At 38.9% G+C, this 18,518-nt stretch overlaps 1 protein-coding gene across 2 annotated transcripts in view; it reads left to right on the forward strand.

Annotated features, from left to right (window-relative positions):
• Ahi1 (Abelson helper integration site 1) overlaps positions 1-18,518 on the forward strand; it is a 149,533-nt gene that overhangs the window by 23,299 nt on the left and 107,716 nt on the right. For both annotated transcript variants that reach the window (XM_060373693.1, XM_060373694.1), the window contains exons 9-15: positions 277-409; positions 3,189-3,312; positions 7,120-7,349; positions 8,658-8,764; positions 12,784-12,902; positions 15,010-15,140; positions 16,668-16,808. In XM_060373693.1, coding sequence (XP_060229676.1) covers positions 277-409; positions 3,189-3,312; positions 7,120-7,349; positions 8,658-8,764; positions 12,784-12,902; positions 15,010-15,140; positions 16,668-16,808 — 985 coding nt within the window. The remainder of the gene's footprint in view (positions 1-276; positions 410-3,188; positions 3,313-7,119; positions 7,350-8,657; positions 8,765-12,783; positions 12,903-15,009; positions 15,141-16,667; positions 16,809-18,518) is intronic.

An 18,518-nucleotide genomic window follows, 5' to 3' on the forward strand; every position in this document is an offset into this window, starting at 1 on the left:
TGCTGTGTAAAAGCAGTGCAGCTGGAATGGTGTTGGGGCATTAGATATTGAAATTCTTTCTTTGTGTTTTAGATTAATCAAGTGCTAACTAGACATATTAATTTCATGAGAAACTAATTCTGTACTAAAAAATAATTTTCTGTAGTTTTTTTTAATATACATGTTTCTTTTCCTGTTACAATAGAAGAACTTTAGGGGGGATTATGGTAATGGAAATTACCAGGTCATTTTATTTTGATATTTTCTGATTTATATAGTTTCATATATTCATTTTAGGCTTGCCGTATCCCCAACAAGCATCTCTTCTCACTGAACGCTGGAGAACGAGGGTGTTTCTGCCTTGGTTTCTCCCACAATGGAAGGATATTAGCAGCAGCTTGTGCCAGCCGAGATGGATATCCGATTATACGTGAGAAATAATGCTGCCTATTTAACCTGGTTATCTTCTGTATAGTCAATATTGGCTTTTTACATTGTAGAAAATACTAATGTAAGAAGTCCTTAATAAAGTAATCAAGTTTCTTTAAATAAAGGGATAGTTACTGTATAGGAAGAAATAGTAAACCTCATGGAAAAGAAAACCTTAGTCCATTGTGAGTTTAGTTAAAAGCTGTGATGATCTGAATTACCAGAGTGCAACAACTTCTCCTATGCTAGAATTCTAATAAGTAATCCTGCAGCACCTCAGAGAAGGCTCCCGCTACCGTAGGGAAGTCTGGGAGGTTTTAAAAGCACTTCCTGTCTGGACTTAGTAATTTGTTTTATCTTGGTAATGAAACTGACTCTCCGTGGCTAGAAGAAGCCAGCTCCTCTGGGCATGTGCCTGAGCCCTGGGCCATGCTGGACTTCCTCACTGCACACCAGTCACAGTGTTGATGGCATTCCCAGACATCAACAGTCACTTTCCTCTTTCCGGTAATGAAAGGATTATCCTCATTCCAGTTTGTGTGCTTTAGACTTGTCATGCTAAATGTTATTCTGTACTTAAACAATTACTGACTTACATCTATTTATTATTCAAATCTCAAAAGATATAATAAGAATCATTGTGTCTGGTTTTGTACCATTTGATTATGGGATGTCTGGCTTAGAGTTCACCTTACTCCATGTGCAGATTAATGCCTTTCATAAATTTTGAAAATGTTATTTTTCAGATATTCTGTTTGCTCCCTTTCTCTTTCTTCTGGGATCACTCTGTGACTTAGTGTTCAGTGGATGTCTGATGCTTACTCATTTTTCTTCATTCTTTTTCTGTTCCTCAGATTGGGTAGCCTCAGGTGACTGTCATCAAGTTCAGCGGTTCCTCTGCAAGTCTGCTGTTGAGACATTCTCCTGAGTTCTTTATCTTAGTTATCATGCACTTCACCTCTAAAGCTTCTTTTGGGTTCATTCTTAGCATTTTCACTTATTTATAGATGCTTTGGGGAGGAGAAGGGGAGGAGCCATTCTTCTGTTTTAATTTTAGGTTTCTTTAGGGGACCAGACTGATAAATGAAAGGTTAGTGATCTTGCAGGGAACAATCAGAACTGGGCTTCCTCAGTTTCCATATGTACACTTTCTGATAACTGACTTTTCTCCTGTGTGAAGCTCTAGTTTCCTGTTTGTATGTCTTTTACATGACAACTTTATGCTGAAACCTGGGTATTTGAAGAAATATAGTGCAGTATAGCTCTGTTTCCCTTGGTCTCCCATCAGCCACCTAAGTTTTGTTGTTGCTTCTGGCTATTCAGTGAGTCCCCTGCACGAGTCTGTAGCATCTTTATTGTCTGCTGTGTTATCAAGCTTTTGTCGACTGTGTAGTCAGCTGGCTGATGTTAGTTCTGCATGGCTCTAATGATGCCTTTTGCCAGGCAGCACTACTCTGGAATATTCTCTGTGCATCAGCTCACAGTTTAAAACTCTCTGAGCCTTCACTTCCTGTTTGTTCTGAGCCTCTTCAGGTCACCCACACAGAGATAAAGCCTCTCAGGTTTTTCTTGGTTATGCACATTGGCTTTACATTTACATGTGAGGAAACTCGCTTCTTAGCTATATTTTGAAGCTGTCTATAGTTCCCCATAACACAGGTTCTGTTTGTTTTTATTTTGTGTTCTGTGAGTAAACAACTTCTTATCCCAGCTGGTACCGCCCTTTTAAGCAGCCATAACGTCACATGATGCCACTGATTGTTTTAAAATACAAGCTAGAATCAGGATGCTTGCTTAAAGCCTGTGCAAGGCTGTGCTGGGTGAGCCTCAGGGCCTATTCGGGAGCTAGCATGGCATCAAACAGGGAAAGGTCTTTGGGGCTGGAATCTTTAGGGAGCTCCTGGCCTGTTCTATGTCACTGAGTGGCTTCTAGGCTTCTGCTGTTGCTTGTTTTTGTGCTTGCTTCAGTGTGTAGGAAGGAGGAATTAGGTAGTTGTAACAGCACAAAGCTCAGTATTCTTGTTGAGACTCAGCCCTTGTCTCACATAAGTCCTGCCCCAGCCCTCTCAGGCTTTGGGAGTTAATTCTTAGAATTCTGTCACACTATTTTGAGAATTCATGCCAGTTTTCTCTTTCCTCTTAGAGGAGAGTAGATATCCCAGAGTCCTTTGCTCTCTGTTCCGAACTGCTTAGTAGTTAGAAGGTGGTTGATTTCACCACTAGGTGGGAGTGGAGACTCACACATGTCCACATCAACTTAGCCTTCCTTAGGTTAACAATACCTTGTTTTGTCTGTCCGGCTGATTCTCTGCTGAATCCAGTATGCTCTCTATCATTTTACTATTAGAATTGCTTTCTGACAGTAGAATAGTGTACATTTCTCATTATATCCACAAATATTTGAAATTTACGAGATTTTAGAGGAAAGTAATACCTTATTCATTAAATCCCAAGTTGTAAAGTATTTAAAGTGAATTGCAATGGAAATGTTTTTTTTTTTCTAATAGATTGATTATCAGAAGTTCTTTGGAGTTTTAGCAATGTGAATAATTGATAGAATATTGTCAAATTTTAGCATATATAAAATTTTGTGTAAACTCTTGGAATTAAAGCAGATGAAATGGTTCTTGAGTATATTTTTAAACTGTTAATATTGCAAATATTTTTGGTTTTATTTTTTCAGATAGTGCTTAATTTTTGTCTAAATTATTATAAGTTGTGTGTTTATATATCTGCTGAATTAAAGATCTAGAAATTTAATTTCTAAATATTTTTATCAGTATATGAAATTCCTTCTGGACGTTTCATGAGAGAATTGTGTGGCCACCTCAATATCATTTATGACCTTGACTGGTCAAAAGATGATCGCTACCTGGTTACCTCATCATCTGACGGCACTGCCAGGTGAGTGTAAATCTGTGATGCCACGGCCCATCACAGCTGGGCCCTGTGCGTGCTGACTGGATAAAAAGCAGCAGAACCCGACGGCAGTTCCCTTGACTGTCTGTCATTTGTGTAATGTGCGTAATTCCTGGCCCTTGGTGCTTTTAAGTGATTATACATAAACTGCTAATTAGCATCTTGCAAAAGGTTAAATGTTTGAGATTTGTGCACACTATACTGTGAGTGTACATTCTGTCTGGAGGTTAGATGTGAACCATTGGTGTTCAGTAGGTAGGTGTACACCAAGCGGATGACTCAGTTAAGCACCTTAGAGCTTTGTAGACTGTTAAATATTTGCATTTTCACGAAGGCAGTCTTAAGTTATCCCCTTTCAATTTAATATGTATCACAATAAAACATTTTACAGACTGTCTGCTTCTTAAAATTTTCCACAGTCTTCCTTGTAGCCCAGACTGACTCGGTGAGCACTCTTTCTGCCTCATCCTCCAGTGTTCAGGGCTTACAGGCATGGCCAGCGCACATGGCTCAATAACATTTTAAAAGCCAATTTTTAAATTTTATTTACATCTTTTAGCTTCTTGTTTGTTCATGATATTTGAAATATAACAAAACATGATAAAATAAACATTTTTAATGATGCTTCTACCTGTGTCATATAGGTTAAGTAGATACAGCATTCTCTACAAATTTACTGCAATCATTTCGAGACCTGCACTAACTTCATTCTCACTTTCTCTCCTCCTGTTCTTGCTGTTCATGTGATTTCTAATGCCTAGTCCCTTTCTGCTGCTAGTCGTATCACCTTCCCTTCCCATGTAAGTTAAAGATCGATCATGAGATCACCATTTTTTAGTTTACTTTCATAAACGTACTAAGGTTATTGTCCGGCATATTCTTTCAGCACAGACATTCTCTCAATGCTACAGAGAAAGGCCTAGGTTTGCTGAGCTGCGGCTGTGGGTTTTGAGGTCTTGAGTCACCCGAGCACTCATCCCTGCTGAGCCATCTTTCAGGCTTTCACTTCCCGCTTCCCATCCAGTAGCAGCAGATCCAGACCTTCAAAGTACCCGCTTCATCATCTTTCATCTCTTATTTACTGACTTCAATTTATGATAAAATTTTACTGGACATGTGGCTCAATTCCATGTCTAGAAATTGACCCATCTTTATATGTGTCCATCACTGTCAACCACGCAGTGTGAGCGTGGGCTATTCAGTCCGTTAAAAGCCAACCCAGAGTGGTGGTGAAGTGGTTTATCAGGTGAAGGCAGCTAAGCCTGAGACCCTGAGACATCTGGGTACACAGAGAGGAGGGAGATAACGCACAGGCACAGCTCACCCTCGCCTTCACGTGTGCACAGTGGCACCTGTGTAGCCACACGTGCACGCACACACACACACACACACATACACACACACAGGTATGCACATACACTGGTGTGCATACACAAAATAAATGCAATATTAAAACCAACTCATATTTATCATTTCTTGGAGCCACTCTGAGTATTCACGTATAACATATTGTACACTGTGGTTTCCTCTAAGTAGCTTTAAAATCGACACCAATTTGAGCTTTATATATCATACAGAGTTTTGTGAAGACCATGGATGAATGAAGAGAAAACTAAAACTACAGGACAAAGAGGCCCTTGGAAGAAACAGGAGAATTTTAGTAATGAGTAAGTTGTAGCCAGAAGGAAGCAGGCAGGCAGGGCTGATGCTGCTCACAGCCGCAGCTTTGTGGATTTTCTGCCTCTGACTTCTGCTTTTCTGAAATCACTTCCACGTGTCTTCATTAGTTCTTCCTATTTTCCTGGTTTTGACCAGCTAGCTCCTTGCTCATGGCTTTGGCTTCCTTTCTTCTTTGCTTGCTTCCTGCATAGTCTGGTCCTCTAGGATCAACAGCTTGTAATGCAGTTGGAGAGACAAAACTGCATGTAATGTCTCTGCAGGAGGCCCGGATGTCCTCAGTTACATCCTAGTTTACAGTGCTGTTTTAACTTTTTCAGTATGTGGTTTTTTTCTTTCCCAAGTCTGAGGACATTTTGTGTTTCATTTACTCTTTAGTAATTTTATCTCTCTGTTTTTTATGAACAGTTTTCAAATTTTCATTAATACACTTCCTTTGGTGTTGGAGTGTGCCCTTTAAAAGTGAATGAAGATGTTCAGTTTTCCCACAAAGGCTTCATTTAAATACATATATACAATACTGTGTGGAGTCAGTTTGAAGGTCTTCATTTCATTGTTATGTATAGTATTTCAAAAATGACACTAAGATTTATTAGCAATCAACTGAGGATTTTACTTTTTAACTATCTTAATACTCCCTTCAAATTAGCAATTTTGTTATTTTTGTCTTAATTCTATCTCAGGTAGCATATATACATTGAAATTGGTCTAATGTTTTGACAATAACACATATGCTTTAATTCACCTGAGAACATTCTTTCATCCCTTCATTATTAGTTTCTACCATTAGGTATGTATTTTAATAAGCTTCTGAGAAAACTCAAAATGTCTCTAGGAAATAGCTAATTGTAATTTTTTCTTTGTTTATAACTTGATACATAAGTCTCAAAAATCGGTATAAATTTCCATTTCAAATGTATTCTTTTCCTATACTGCCCTAATTATACCTAGGGACTAGTATCATGGAGGTACTCTCCATTGATCTGCATGTGCACACTCAGCATTGCAGGGAAATGAAGTGGCAAGCACAGAGATAGTGCCATTATGTGAGAGCTTGTCCTCTGCCAGCATACCATCATCATTTTAATCACACGGGGTAGGACATGGGTCAGTTGATAAAGTGTTGCATAAAAGTGCAAGCACAAGGACCTCAGGTCCCCAGGGCCTGTACACAGAAGCTGGGCACAGCATTGCATGCCTGTGACAACAGGAGGCAGAAGGATCCCTGGAGCTCTCGGGACAACCTGTCTAGCCAGTCACTGAGCTTCAGTCTCAAAAAAATAAGGTTCTGAAATGACAGAGCAAGACATCCAGGTCAAGCTCTGGTCTCTCCATGTGTGCACATGGGCACAGACACATATAATTTTTAAAAAGGAAATCACTTATTTAATTATGATGTTTAAGTGTTTAGGATGTACATGCATATTATTTTGGCTTTGAAATGCAAATTAAAACGTTACTGGGCTCTAATTCGCTTGGCCTCCACTTTCAGAATTAGTACATACAACCTCATTTAAAAAAATCATTAAAAGTTTCTTCCTGTCTTTTAAAATTATTTATCTATGCATGCATTTATTTAATTATGTGTTTGAATGTTCTGCCTGAATGTATGTGCACATGCAGGCCCGGGGCCTGCTGAGGTCAGAAGAGGGCGTCTTGCATAACCTGGGATACAGATGGTTATGAACTACCCTGTGGGTTCTGGGAGCCCGGGTCTTCTGCAGGAGGAGCAGTGCTCTCAGCCTGAGTGCCTCTTAGCCTTCTTCACTACTTCTTAATGTGCTAAATGATACTTTAGCAGCTACCCAGTGTGCATCTACTCGATGTCAAAATAGCATTAAAAGTAGATGATGTCCAAACACAAAAAAGGTAATATTACAGTATAGGTTACAGTTACAGATGAAAATATATTTCAGGAGAAATGGCTTTGTTAAAAAAAATAATAATCTGACCACACAGTATGTGATCATTATCACATTTTTATAAATACAGATTAACATTAGCCTACCAGTGTTTGGCATTTGCTTTCCGAAGATTTGTAGGCTATATTCTTCTAAAAACAGTTAGAGAAAAGTTTGTATTTCAAGCAGTCTGCTCTCTCCTGTTCTTCCCCAGGGTTTGGAAGAATGAGATAAACAGTACAAGTACGTTCAGAGTCCTGCCGCATCCTTCTTTTGTCTACACGGCCAAGTTCCATCCAGCCACACAGGAGCTGGTGGTCACAGGATGCTATGACTCTATGATACGGGTGTGGAAGATTGACGTGAGAGAAGATGCTGCCCTGTTAGTCCGCCAGCTTGATACGCACAAGAGTTTTGTCAACTCTGTCTGCTTTGATGAGGAAGGTATGTCACGGGATGTGCTTTGATCAAGGGTGGCTGCTTGAAGAACTGATTTCTTTCTTTCACTCATAGTTGTTGATGCTGGAGACATTTGCTGTATTAACAGTTGTGCACATTTAAAGTTATTCGTAGTTTCATGTAACGGGATAGGTCTGACACTGGAAGCAGTCTGTCTGTTAAGTTTGTAGTTTTATATTCCGTTACCTTTGTTCTAAACACCCTTCATGCACTGCATTTCGTGAATATGTTTATTCTTGTTGGTGATTATTATTCTTAGTAATTGCCCTGAAGAACAATTAAAGTTAGATGGTACAGAATAAAAGAGATGGGGGAAATCCCAAAGAATGGTGTAATCACGTATGCTGAATATATTGACAGGGTTTTTAAAACACACATCGAAGGGAATTTGCAAATTATTAAAGATTCTCAGCATTTGAATAATATAAATGACATTTTAAAATAAAACATAGGTTTTTATTGGATCACAGAGTAAGGAAACCTATCTATTAAGATGTCATTTTTATATTATCCCAGAGATTAGACATGACAACTGTAGCTATAAGTAACTAAAATAATATTCAGAGAAAATAATAATAATAATGCAGTATACTTAGTTCAACTTTAGAGATTCTAATACTTAAGGACATTTTTTGTCTTTGGTTGGAATTAGAAAGAGCAGTCTCATACATGGCAGTGTTCAACGGTTGAATAAATTTTTGTAAACTGTTAAATTCATGATTTTAAAAGACCATATTTGTTAGCAGTGATATAAAATGTGTTCCTGCATGTCTCCGAGGTTGAACCTGTGTCATCTGAGTCCCATTCAGGTTTTAAAAAACTGATATTAACACTTGTTACTTGTGATTTTTTTTAATTATCTGATCATTTTAAATTTAAGGTCACTATGGTTATGTTTATAGTGTATATTAGAACAGGTATTTTACTAGGCATATAAATGATTGTATATGCTAATAATAATAAACACAGATGTATGTTAGATACTTCAGATCATCTGGAATATGAGTGCTATACATACAGACTACATCACTCATTTCCTTTTGCATTCGGAATCATATTAGTGACAAAGGGAAAGGTTATAAAAATGCTTTTTAAAAGTGAAGAATTTACTTAAAGACAGTTGAGATTATATTGTGAGCTGCATTTTGCTTTTTAACTTTTAAACTGAAAACTCTTTCATTGGCAACTCAGTGCTTTGACTATTTGTCTGGGTTGGGGCTTCCCCTAACTTTATAACATTTCTCATTTTTTATAAGTTCTGTGATAATCTTAGTAGTTTGCTGTTTTGAATAGGTTACCACATGTACTCAGGAGACTGCATCGGTGTCATTGTTGTTTGGGACACTTATGTGAAAGTCACGGACTTGCAACACTCCGTGCGCCACTGGACGATAAATAAGGTACAGAACCATAGCTCATAACGTTGAGGCTTCACGAGGTAGATCGCGGGAGAATTGACTGCAGGACTGTTAAAGATGTAAGGACATTGTAGTTTGTCCTTGTAAGTGGATATTAGACATATAATATAGGATAATCATACTAAAATCTGTTCACCTAAAGAAGCTAAGCAAGAAGGAGGACCCTGGATCAATCCTCATTCAGAAAGGCAAACGGGATAGACATCAGAAGAGGAAGAAAACAGGGAACAGGAAGGGAGCCTACCACAGAGGGCCTCTGAAAGACTCTACCCAGCAGGGTATCAAAGTAGATGCTGAGACTCATAGCCAAACTTTGGGCAGAGTGCAGGGAATCTTATGAAAGAAGGGGAAGATAGAAAGACCTGGAGGGGACTGGAGCACAACAGAATGAAAAAAATCTTGGCCCAGGGGTCTTTTCTGAGACTGATACTCCAACCAAGGACCATGCATGGAGATAACCTAGAACCTCTGCACAGATGTAGCCCACGGCAGCTCAGCCTCCAAATGGGTTCCCTAGTATGGGAAACAGGGACTGTCTCTGACATGAACTCAGTGGCTAGCTCTTTGACTGCCTTCCCCTGAGGTTGGAGCAGCCTTACCAGGCCACAGAGGAAGACAATGCAGCCAGTCCTGATGAGACCTGATAGGCTAGGGTCAGAGGGAAGGGAAGGAGAACCTCCCCTATCAGTGGACTGGGGAAGGGGCTTGGGAGAAGAAGAGAGAGGGAGGGCAGGATTGGGAGGGGATAAGGGAGGGGGCTATAGCTGGGATACAAAGTGAATAAATTGTATAAATTTTTTAAAAATTAAAAAAAAAGAAAAGTTACCTTTCTCTCAGTCCAAAAGCCAGCCATCACATCTTCCCGGTAACTAAAGTCAGTAGACATTGATTTGTAGTCACATCTTTCTGATAGTGATTGATATCAACTTAAAGTTTTCATTTTGGCCACACTGTACTCTTTACTGTTTCAGGGCCTGGTACATTCTAGGTAATGACTCTCCCACTAACCTACAACCTCGTCCCATTTGTAGTCTTTTGAGGCCCAATTTGCAGCATAGCATTAGCTGAAATTCATGTTGAAATAACACATAGATCCTGTTAGCACCTGTAGCTGACAGCTAATTTTCCGTACCCTGTATATTTGTACCCTGTATGTTCTCCTCAGTGCAGCAGTCACTAAAAATAGTATCAGTGCTTTGTTTCAGAGCAGTGATGGCGGTTGTTAAGTCACAATATTTGAAATTTGCTAATAATAGAAATAAATAAGAAAATGTGTTCCTGAGAGAAACAAATAAGGAAATGCATTCCTTTTGGGAAAGAGTATTATGGTCTATAAGCAATTTTGTTAGTTTTATTTTTGTAGTCAAAAATATAAATGAATTTGTGAAGGTGAACTTGCATTTTGTGTTAGGTTATTGTAGTAGAGCATGTTACATATTTTTTTAATTTTTCCTAATGAATTTTGACAATATATTTCTTCTTGTTTGACTAAAGATACCTTAAGAGAGAGAGAGAAAACAAAGAGTTCTCTGACTTTCAGGCAAGTCCGTCCAGAAACCTCTGTCTTTGGTTATTCCCCCCTGGCCTGTGGGCCAACAGATAACACCTTAAGATTCGTCATGGGCCTCGTCCCATACATTACTTCTAGAGAAAAGTATTCTCATTACACAAACACCTGATATAGTGATAAGTTGGTAAAGGCCTCGCTTTCAGTGATTCGAATATACAATGTAGGATTGGTTATTGGCTATTCTTGTGGTTTTTGCCTTAATATTGTGAAAATCTTCATGTTATGTGCAACAGTTAACAATTGAGTTAGGAAATGAGGTACTGTGTCTTTTCAGTAGTGAGTGTACATGGGAAGCTAGAGACTGTGCGTGGGGAGCTCTGAGAGGCACTGGTCTGCCATGTGCAGACTCACACATGTGCCCTCCTGCATCACACTGACTGCAGAGCAAGGGCTCTTAGTCTGAGTGGGGTCACAGTGCAGAAACGGTAGCAGAAGGAACCACCAGACGGCTGCACTCTGCCGTTGGCTTCTGAAATTTGTACCTGCACTGGCCCCTCATTGTTTCTGACCTGCCCTTTTGCATCTCTTCTCAGACCTCCTTCAGCACCTTTCCATCTCAGACTTGCTGTGGTTGAGCTCTCTAAATGCTGGCAGTGGCATCAACATTCCCTGTTTTCTGTAGCATTTGGGAAGAGTTGGTGGATCTTAGAAAACCTCTAGGCAAAACATATAAAGCTCAAGTGAGAAGAAAGCTGACTGAGAATCCTTGCCGCAGCTTAAGGGACTTTCCTTAGACTCTGGACCTTAGCCAAAGTTGTGTGGGGAGTTAGCTCTATCATTTTTTAAGTTTTTTAAATCATGTACATTAAAGGTTATAGAATGGTTATGAGAGTACACATATTTAGTAAATTGTTACTTACTGTAGTGAATCAAAGTAACAAACCAACAGATTACACTGCCCTTTTGTTTTTGTGACAAGAGAAGCTAAAATGTGTACACGTTGCATGATTCAGTACAATTTCATGACCTCTCCTTGCGACTGAATGGCTGCAGCTGTCACCTACAGTGTGCTCTGACCTGAAGCTTCCTGCTCTCCACAACTCAGTTTCTGATGCATTTGACTCTTAGATTCCGCATAAGTGAAACTGAAGTATTTGCAATGTTTTTCCTGTGGTGTCTGACTTATTCAGCATGTCTTCCAGGCTCATCCTTGTTGTGGCAAATGAAAATCTTTTTGTTTTGTGGGGATTAATAATACTTGAAGAAGAGAGAAGAGCTGGGGGATGAATGGATGCATTTCTTTAATGCTGAATGATGTTGAACATCTGTTCCTGTATTTTCAGCCATTTTATGTCCTTTGTGGAGATATATCTATTCAGTCTTTTGCCCATTATTTTTATCCAAATTATTTGTTTTCCTGATCCTGAGTTTATGCATTAGCAATTAATCTCTTCTCAGGTAGATGACTTGCAGATTATTCTCCCAAGTATGTATGCTGTACCCCGTGTGCTGTCGCTTATTTTGCAGTACAGCTGCTTTTTAGTGCAGTGGAGTCCGGTTTGTGTAGACTTCTGTGGCCTAAGTTTTTGGCGTTGACTCTTTAAACCCCCCCTCCGCCCCCAAAATGGCCAAGGCCAGTGCTCAACAGCTTTCCCTCAGGTGCCGACAGCTTTCTAGTTTCTGGTCTACCTGTATATGTTTTGTGCACCATAAGCTGATTTTACCACATTGTGTGAGGGCAGTTGTCACACAAGGCTCCAGCAGATTGGTTCTTCAGTGTTGCTGTCTTCAAGGCATTGAGAATTCTCTCTCTCCACTAGTTGCTGCAGATAACTAGAAGAGAGGGAGGAAGGAGGGGTGGAGTCAAACTGCAAAAATGATCGTAATCCATGTCACATGATGCAAACATTATGCCTGTGACACACCTTCTTATGGCTAGTAGATGTTTGTGAGGAGAGAATCTGGCTTACCCCGTCAGTTTTGAGTTTATAAAATATCGAAGTTTTTCCTATGTGATATAAACAGAAAAGGCAATGTGAGAAGATGTATGTGAAATTGTTTTTTAGGATTGACTATATTTTGAGAAAGTGAATAACATAAAACACATAATTAACTAAAATATTACATAATACAAAAATACAGTTTGCCGTTTTTATTTTTTAAATCTAAATTCAAGATGCTAAAAATTCTTGCTGCTAATAACTTTAAAACAGTCAATACAGTAAAATTGAAATTTTTTGGTTCATTTCTTAATTGTATTTTATTTTGTTGAGAAAGGCTCTTATGTTGTAGGTCATGGCAGCCTGACTTGCTGTGGCCTCACACTCATGGCAGTCCTCTTGCTTCTGCCTTCCAAGTGCTGGCACTGCGTGAGTGACGTACTTCTCCGCTGCAGATGACATTTCAGAATTCATCTGTCCCTTGTGAACAGTGTGACAGAAACACTTCAGTAGCAAGTTTGACTTTTGTTGTTGTTGTTGTTCCATTTTAGGAAATTAAGGAAACTGAATTCAGGGGAGTTCCCATAAGTTATCTGGAGGTTCATCCCAATGGAAAGCGTTTGTTAATCCACACCAAAGACAGTACACTGAGGATCATGGACCTGCGGATGTGCGTGTCTGAGTAGAAACAGGATGAGTACTTCGTGGTTCTTCTACGTTTGTAAAATGCGGCCATGTTTTCAAGTAGGCAGTTTTGTGTCCTGGACACACCATCTGTAGAGATCTTTTATGTTGCTTCTTACAGCTGATAAGCAATGATCAGAGGTGCTGCTAAGCATGCTATGGCTAAGACAACCCCCACAACAGAAATACTTGACGCTGTTTAAATAGCTCTGAGGATGAAATGTATTTGGTTGGTTTTATTTTCGCAATGAACAACAGATATTCAGTGTCTAACTGAAGTTGCTGTCACTGGGTTAGGTCCTCTGTGCTTGTTTTACTCCAGCAAGGAAATGGATAGGAAATACCTTACTATAGACAGCAAGCAGAGCCGAATTTGCCCAAGGCAGTGTACACTGCTAGTGCACTGTTTGCTGGTGTTGGGACTCCATGTGAAACAAACAGGAGAAAGCTACTTCATGGGTCTCCTACCGTACTTAGAAATATACACAGTAATCTGCATGAGTTGATTCTGTGCGTATCTTTTTGTACATTATCCCTTAGGTGTAATAGCTCAAGACCCCAGCGTGGGAGTGTGGAAAACTGGTAGCAGAATTAGCACGTCTGAAGTTTATAGTCTAGTCCTTACCTTTCACATACCAGCAAACATTTAGATTACAACACGAGAGTTAGTATTGAAATTGGAATATTCTTTTTCTGTACGTAGTACCATGGCATGCCAGGTAAATAAATCTAAATGTATGGTATAATTACTATATACGTTACAGCAACAAGAAAGGTAACAGCTATGATTTAGCCTTCTGATAAAGGTTCTGTTTAAAGACTAGCATATGAGTCTGTCTTGAAGGATGGATAGACCTTAGATAAGATAGAGGTTTTCAGAGGGTAGAATATGAAGTACAGTTCAAAGTGGGATATGTGCTCAGGACAGATAGGTAGCCTGAGCATAGGTCTCTTGACAGGGATACTAAGAGGGAAGTTTCAAAAGTAGAAACTAGGACTAGATTAGGAGGCCAAGTCTGTATAAGCCCTGTTCGACCATACCTGGGCTACTGAAAGAGTCAAATACTGCTTTTTCTACTCCTTCTTCCTTTCTCAGACGGAGAAATAATATACCACATCCAGAAGGGTTTTGTGGAGGAATAAACTAGTTAGTAAGTAGAATGCTTACAGCAATAAAAGCACACTGTAAGGGGTCCATAAATGTTTCACTCAATAGCTCCAGGCCTAGAGATCTAAAAGGAAAGTGTATATGTACGTGTGTATGCATATATACATATGTATGTATATGTATTCGTGTATACACACACACATATATGTATATATATTTGATTTCTGCTAAGATGGAAAGGTTTTATTTTATACCTTACTTTTGAAAGCAGCTGTACATGAAACCTCCAGTCTTCTCCAGAGCCTTCCTTTAGGGTCACTCCTAAGATGTGAGTGTCATTGACTGTTGCCTCACTCACATACCGTGTTGTTGTAGAAAGCAAGAATGGGGTGGATGTAAATTATTGGTTAAACAAAGTGAGCTAAAATGTACAATAATTTGCTCATTTATTTACACACACATATATACATATGTATGTACACACATGCAACAAGATTATTATGGAAACCATGTATAGAAGAAAGCAAGACATACAGTAAATGTCCAGCAATAGAACATCTCTTAAGGTACATTTAGATGGTGGTGGCATATGCCATTGAATAATGACGTAGTCTGTTATCTGACACAGAAGCCATTGTTGATGAGTTTGTTGTTGAGTGAAAAAGGTTACAGAGTAGTATATCTGGTCTCCTATCTTACACTGTGAGCACTGGAACAGTGTCAGCTGTTGCTGTAAATGAAAAAGTCTATATATTATCTATTATATTTACTGTTATTATAATTCAGCAGAGGAAAGAAGAAATGTGTCACATAAATTAGCTCTTGTTTGCTAAGCAAACAACCACAGAATGTGGTCTACCATGTCACAGATTCTCGAAACATCGTAACCAACCCAAATTCAGTATTTACAAATGACGTTTCTCTCCCACTAGTCCTCTGAAGGATTAACTGGGGTTATATTTGCACTTTTTTTGTTTGTGTATAGACTAGCAGCCAGGAAATTTGTTGGTGCGGCAAATTATCGGGAGAAGATCCATAGCACTTTGACACCATGTGGGACTTTCCTTTTCTCTGGGAGTGAGGATGGAATAGTGTATGTTTGGAACCCAGAGACAGGTAAGTAGTTATTAATCTTGAAAACATCTTTTGGGGAATGCAGATAGAAAGTTAAAAGTATGTGAAAACTACAGTTTTTGATATTGTTAGAAAAAGCCTGACTTCATGTTTTTAACAATATGTTTTGAAATTAGGCAGTGTATTCATTACTTTTCTCATTACTGTGACAAAATGCTTGCCATGAAGCAGCTTAAGGGAGAAGGGGTGTATTTTTGGCTCAGTTCCAAGGGAGTCAAAATGGCAGAAGCAGAGGCGGCTGCTCACTTGCCTTGGCAATTTGGAAGCAGAGAGTGAGGGCTGGGGAGACAGTTTAGTGGGTAGGTAAAGTAAGTGTTTGCCATCAAAGTGTGGGGATGTGAGTTTGAACCCCCAGAAACCATGCAAATCAAGAAGCAGCGACACCTAGCTGTACCCCAGCATTACTGTGGCAGAATGGGAAGCAGTGGAAAAGCACCAGAGAAGCTCTTTGACCAATTAGCCTGGCCTCTCCAAGGAGAAGTAAAATGAAGACACACACACACACACACACACACACAGAAGACGACGAGCGAGCAGGAATTAGGACACTAGAAAACCTACCCTCACTGACACCCCTCCATCTCCATGACAGCTCCACATCCTAAAGGTCTCTGGGCATCTGAAACGGGACCAGCTGGGGCCAAGTATTTAAACACATGAGCCCATGGGGACAGCCTACACAGACCACAGCAGATAGCTGGTGATGAAACTCAGCTGTATTCTAAGCTGTATTCTAAATACATACTACATTTGTTCTTGATTGTTTTAATATCATTGTGAATTTTGAATTTCACATTATAAATCAAGATTCGTTCTCTCTATGCCTATGAGATAGTGTAGATGTTGGAAAGGTACTATATGAACACTGTAACAGAAAATACAGACACTATCAGCTGTGTCGTGGCTACATAGATGTATGATGAACATTGATGATACAGTTTGATTAGTAACAAAACTTTCCAGTCAAAGTTTCTGATGCCTTTTAGCTTTGGCTGATTTTCCTAGGTTTCAGTGACTTCTCTCAGTGGTGTCTTCAAACTCTATTACAGGTACTTTTCAAGCAGCTAGCACCTTGCCTCTAGGAGAAAAACTAAAATTAAAAAAAAAAAAAATGAGCCCTTGACAATTCTCCCAATCCGAGACTCTCTTCAGTTACAGAGTTCTGTAATCCCTCCCCAGTTCTGCCAAAATCATTGTTAGTTACAATTTGCACTGTTCTCAGATCTTGGCCATACATATCTCTCCTTTTCCACCAAAACACTTCATGTTTATTTTGTTCCCCAAAACATTGAAGAGATTGGGTTAAAACATACAAAGAAGCCAACAAAATGCAAAGTGGCGATAACTATTCAGTCACGGTGGTGCTCAAACACCTGGAAGTATTTCAGGTTTTCATGTAAGTAATGGGACCTCACCGTTACTCTAAGTGTGTTCAAATAAGATACAGAATAATCTTGGAAGGAGAAATCTGTGGCATGGTACAAGTTGTTGCCTTTTGTTTTTCTTTAGGAGAACAAGTAGCAATGTACTCTGACCTGCCATTCAAGTCAACTATCCGAGACCTAGCTTACCATCCCTTTGAGAACATGGTTGCGTTTTGCGCATTTGGGCAGAGTGAGCCGGTTCTTCTCTATGTTTATGACTTCCAGGGTAAGCCCGTGGCTTAATGTAAATGAAGAGTATTTTCATTTCGAATGGGCCAGGAGTTGAGTACTATAAAATCTATTAATAATCCTTTCAATTAGCCATCTCTTTGAATATACTATATAAAAGAGCCAAAAAGCTAACATAGATTGTTATTAGGATGTTTCAACATTTCATTCTTTTTGTTTGTTTGTTTGTTTACTTTTGGTTTCATCAAGACAGGGTTTCTCTGTGTAGCCTGCCTGTCACATTGTAGTGCAGGCTGGCCTCAAACTCATAGCATTCCTCCTGTCTCTGTGTCCAGAGTGCTGGGACTAAAGGCATGCGCCACCACCACCCAGCTTCCTTTCGTTATTTTTTATGCATTGTGAGCATGTAATTTAGATATTATCAAAAGTGCACATATTGGGGCTGAGAGTAAAGCTCAGTGGTGAAGTGCTTACCAGCATGCATGCATGGAGCCTTGCCTTTGACTATTAGCACCACGTGAATTAGATGTGGTTGTGCATACCTGTAAACCTAGCACATAGCTTTACAGTGGAGATAGGAGTATCAGAAGTTTAGAATCATCCTCTGCTTTTTATTGAGTTTGAAGCCAACCTTAGATTACCAAAAAAATAAAAAACTATGATTGTGCTGTGTCAGAATCATAGAGTCTCCACTATTTTATTACTAAATAAATGTAAATAAATGAAATTCATATAAAATTGGGCCATATCAATTTAATTTAAATGGTAAATAGTGCAGGAAATATGGATATTTAATGTGTTAGATGAATATTGTGTAAATTATTTTGTTTTTTGGGTCTTGTTTGTATGTTAGGCGTTTGATTGGTTTGGAGGTTTTTATTTATGTGTTTTGGCTTTTTTTATTTTGTTTTGAGACGGGATCTTTGTAGCTCATGCTTGCTTTGAACTGATAAGTTTAGGAAGCCTTGAACGTCAGGCAGCCCTCTTGTTTCTGTCTCCTGAGTTTTGCGGTTACAAGTGTGAGATAGCAGACTGGCTGAAGCTAATTTCTCATTGTTTTTTTGTTTGTTTGTTTGTTTGTTTGTTTAAAGCAAATAGCTTTGGTAAATTGTATTTGAGAATTTTTTAATATAAAATTTGAGCAAAATTTCAATGTCAATGAAAATGGAAACTGGCAAAGAAATCTAATATTTTCAACTATAAAGATTACATATTCCTGCCATTCTAAAAATAATGAGGAAGATAAAACTTTGGATCTACTTTTTAGGACTCAAGAGGCATTCTGAGAATTATTTGGATTTATGTTTTTTAAGTATTTATTTTCTATTCTGAAATTAGGATTTTGCTTTTCTAATTAGACATCTTTCTCAAAATCAGTATTTTGTAATCATATATTAATTGTATAAGGATGAAGGGTCTTTACTAGGTTTTATGGCTTTAGATTATGACATAACATCGTTCCATATTTTGATAAGCTGATGATGCATATACATCGTCTTGTACTTACAACTTGTACATACAACTTACATTCACATTTTTGTCGCACTGTTGCTAGTTCATTGTCAAGCAATGGATACCACTTACATTTACTAGCAACTATTAGCAGAAATGCTGCTGCCCTCTTACAGAGAAAGGTAAGCGAGTCTCTCAGGTCCTCCAGGGCCCCAGTCTGTCTCCTAACAAGTTCCCTGACACAGTTATTTGCCCCATTCTAGTTTTCCCATAGACAAGGATAATTACACCCAAT

Source organism: Meriones unguiculatus, chromosome 20 (assembly GCF_030254825.1).
Source record: "Meriones unguiculatus strain TT.TT164.6M chromosome 20, Bangor_MerUng_6.1, whole genome shotgun sequence".
NCBI lineage: Eukaryota > Metazoa > Chordata > Mammalia > Rodentia > Muridae > Meriones > Meriones unguiculatus.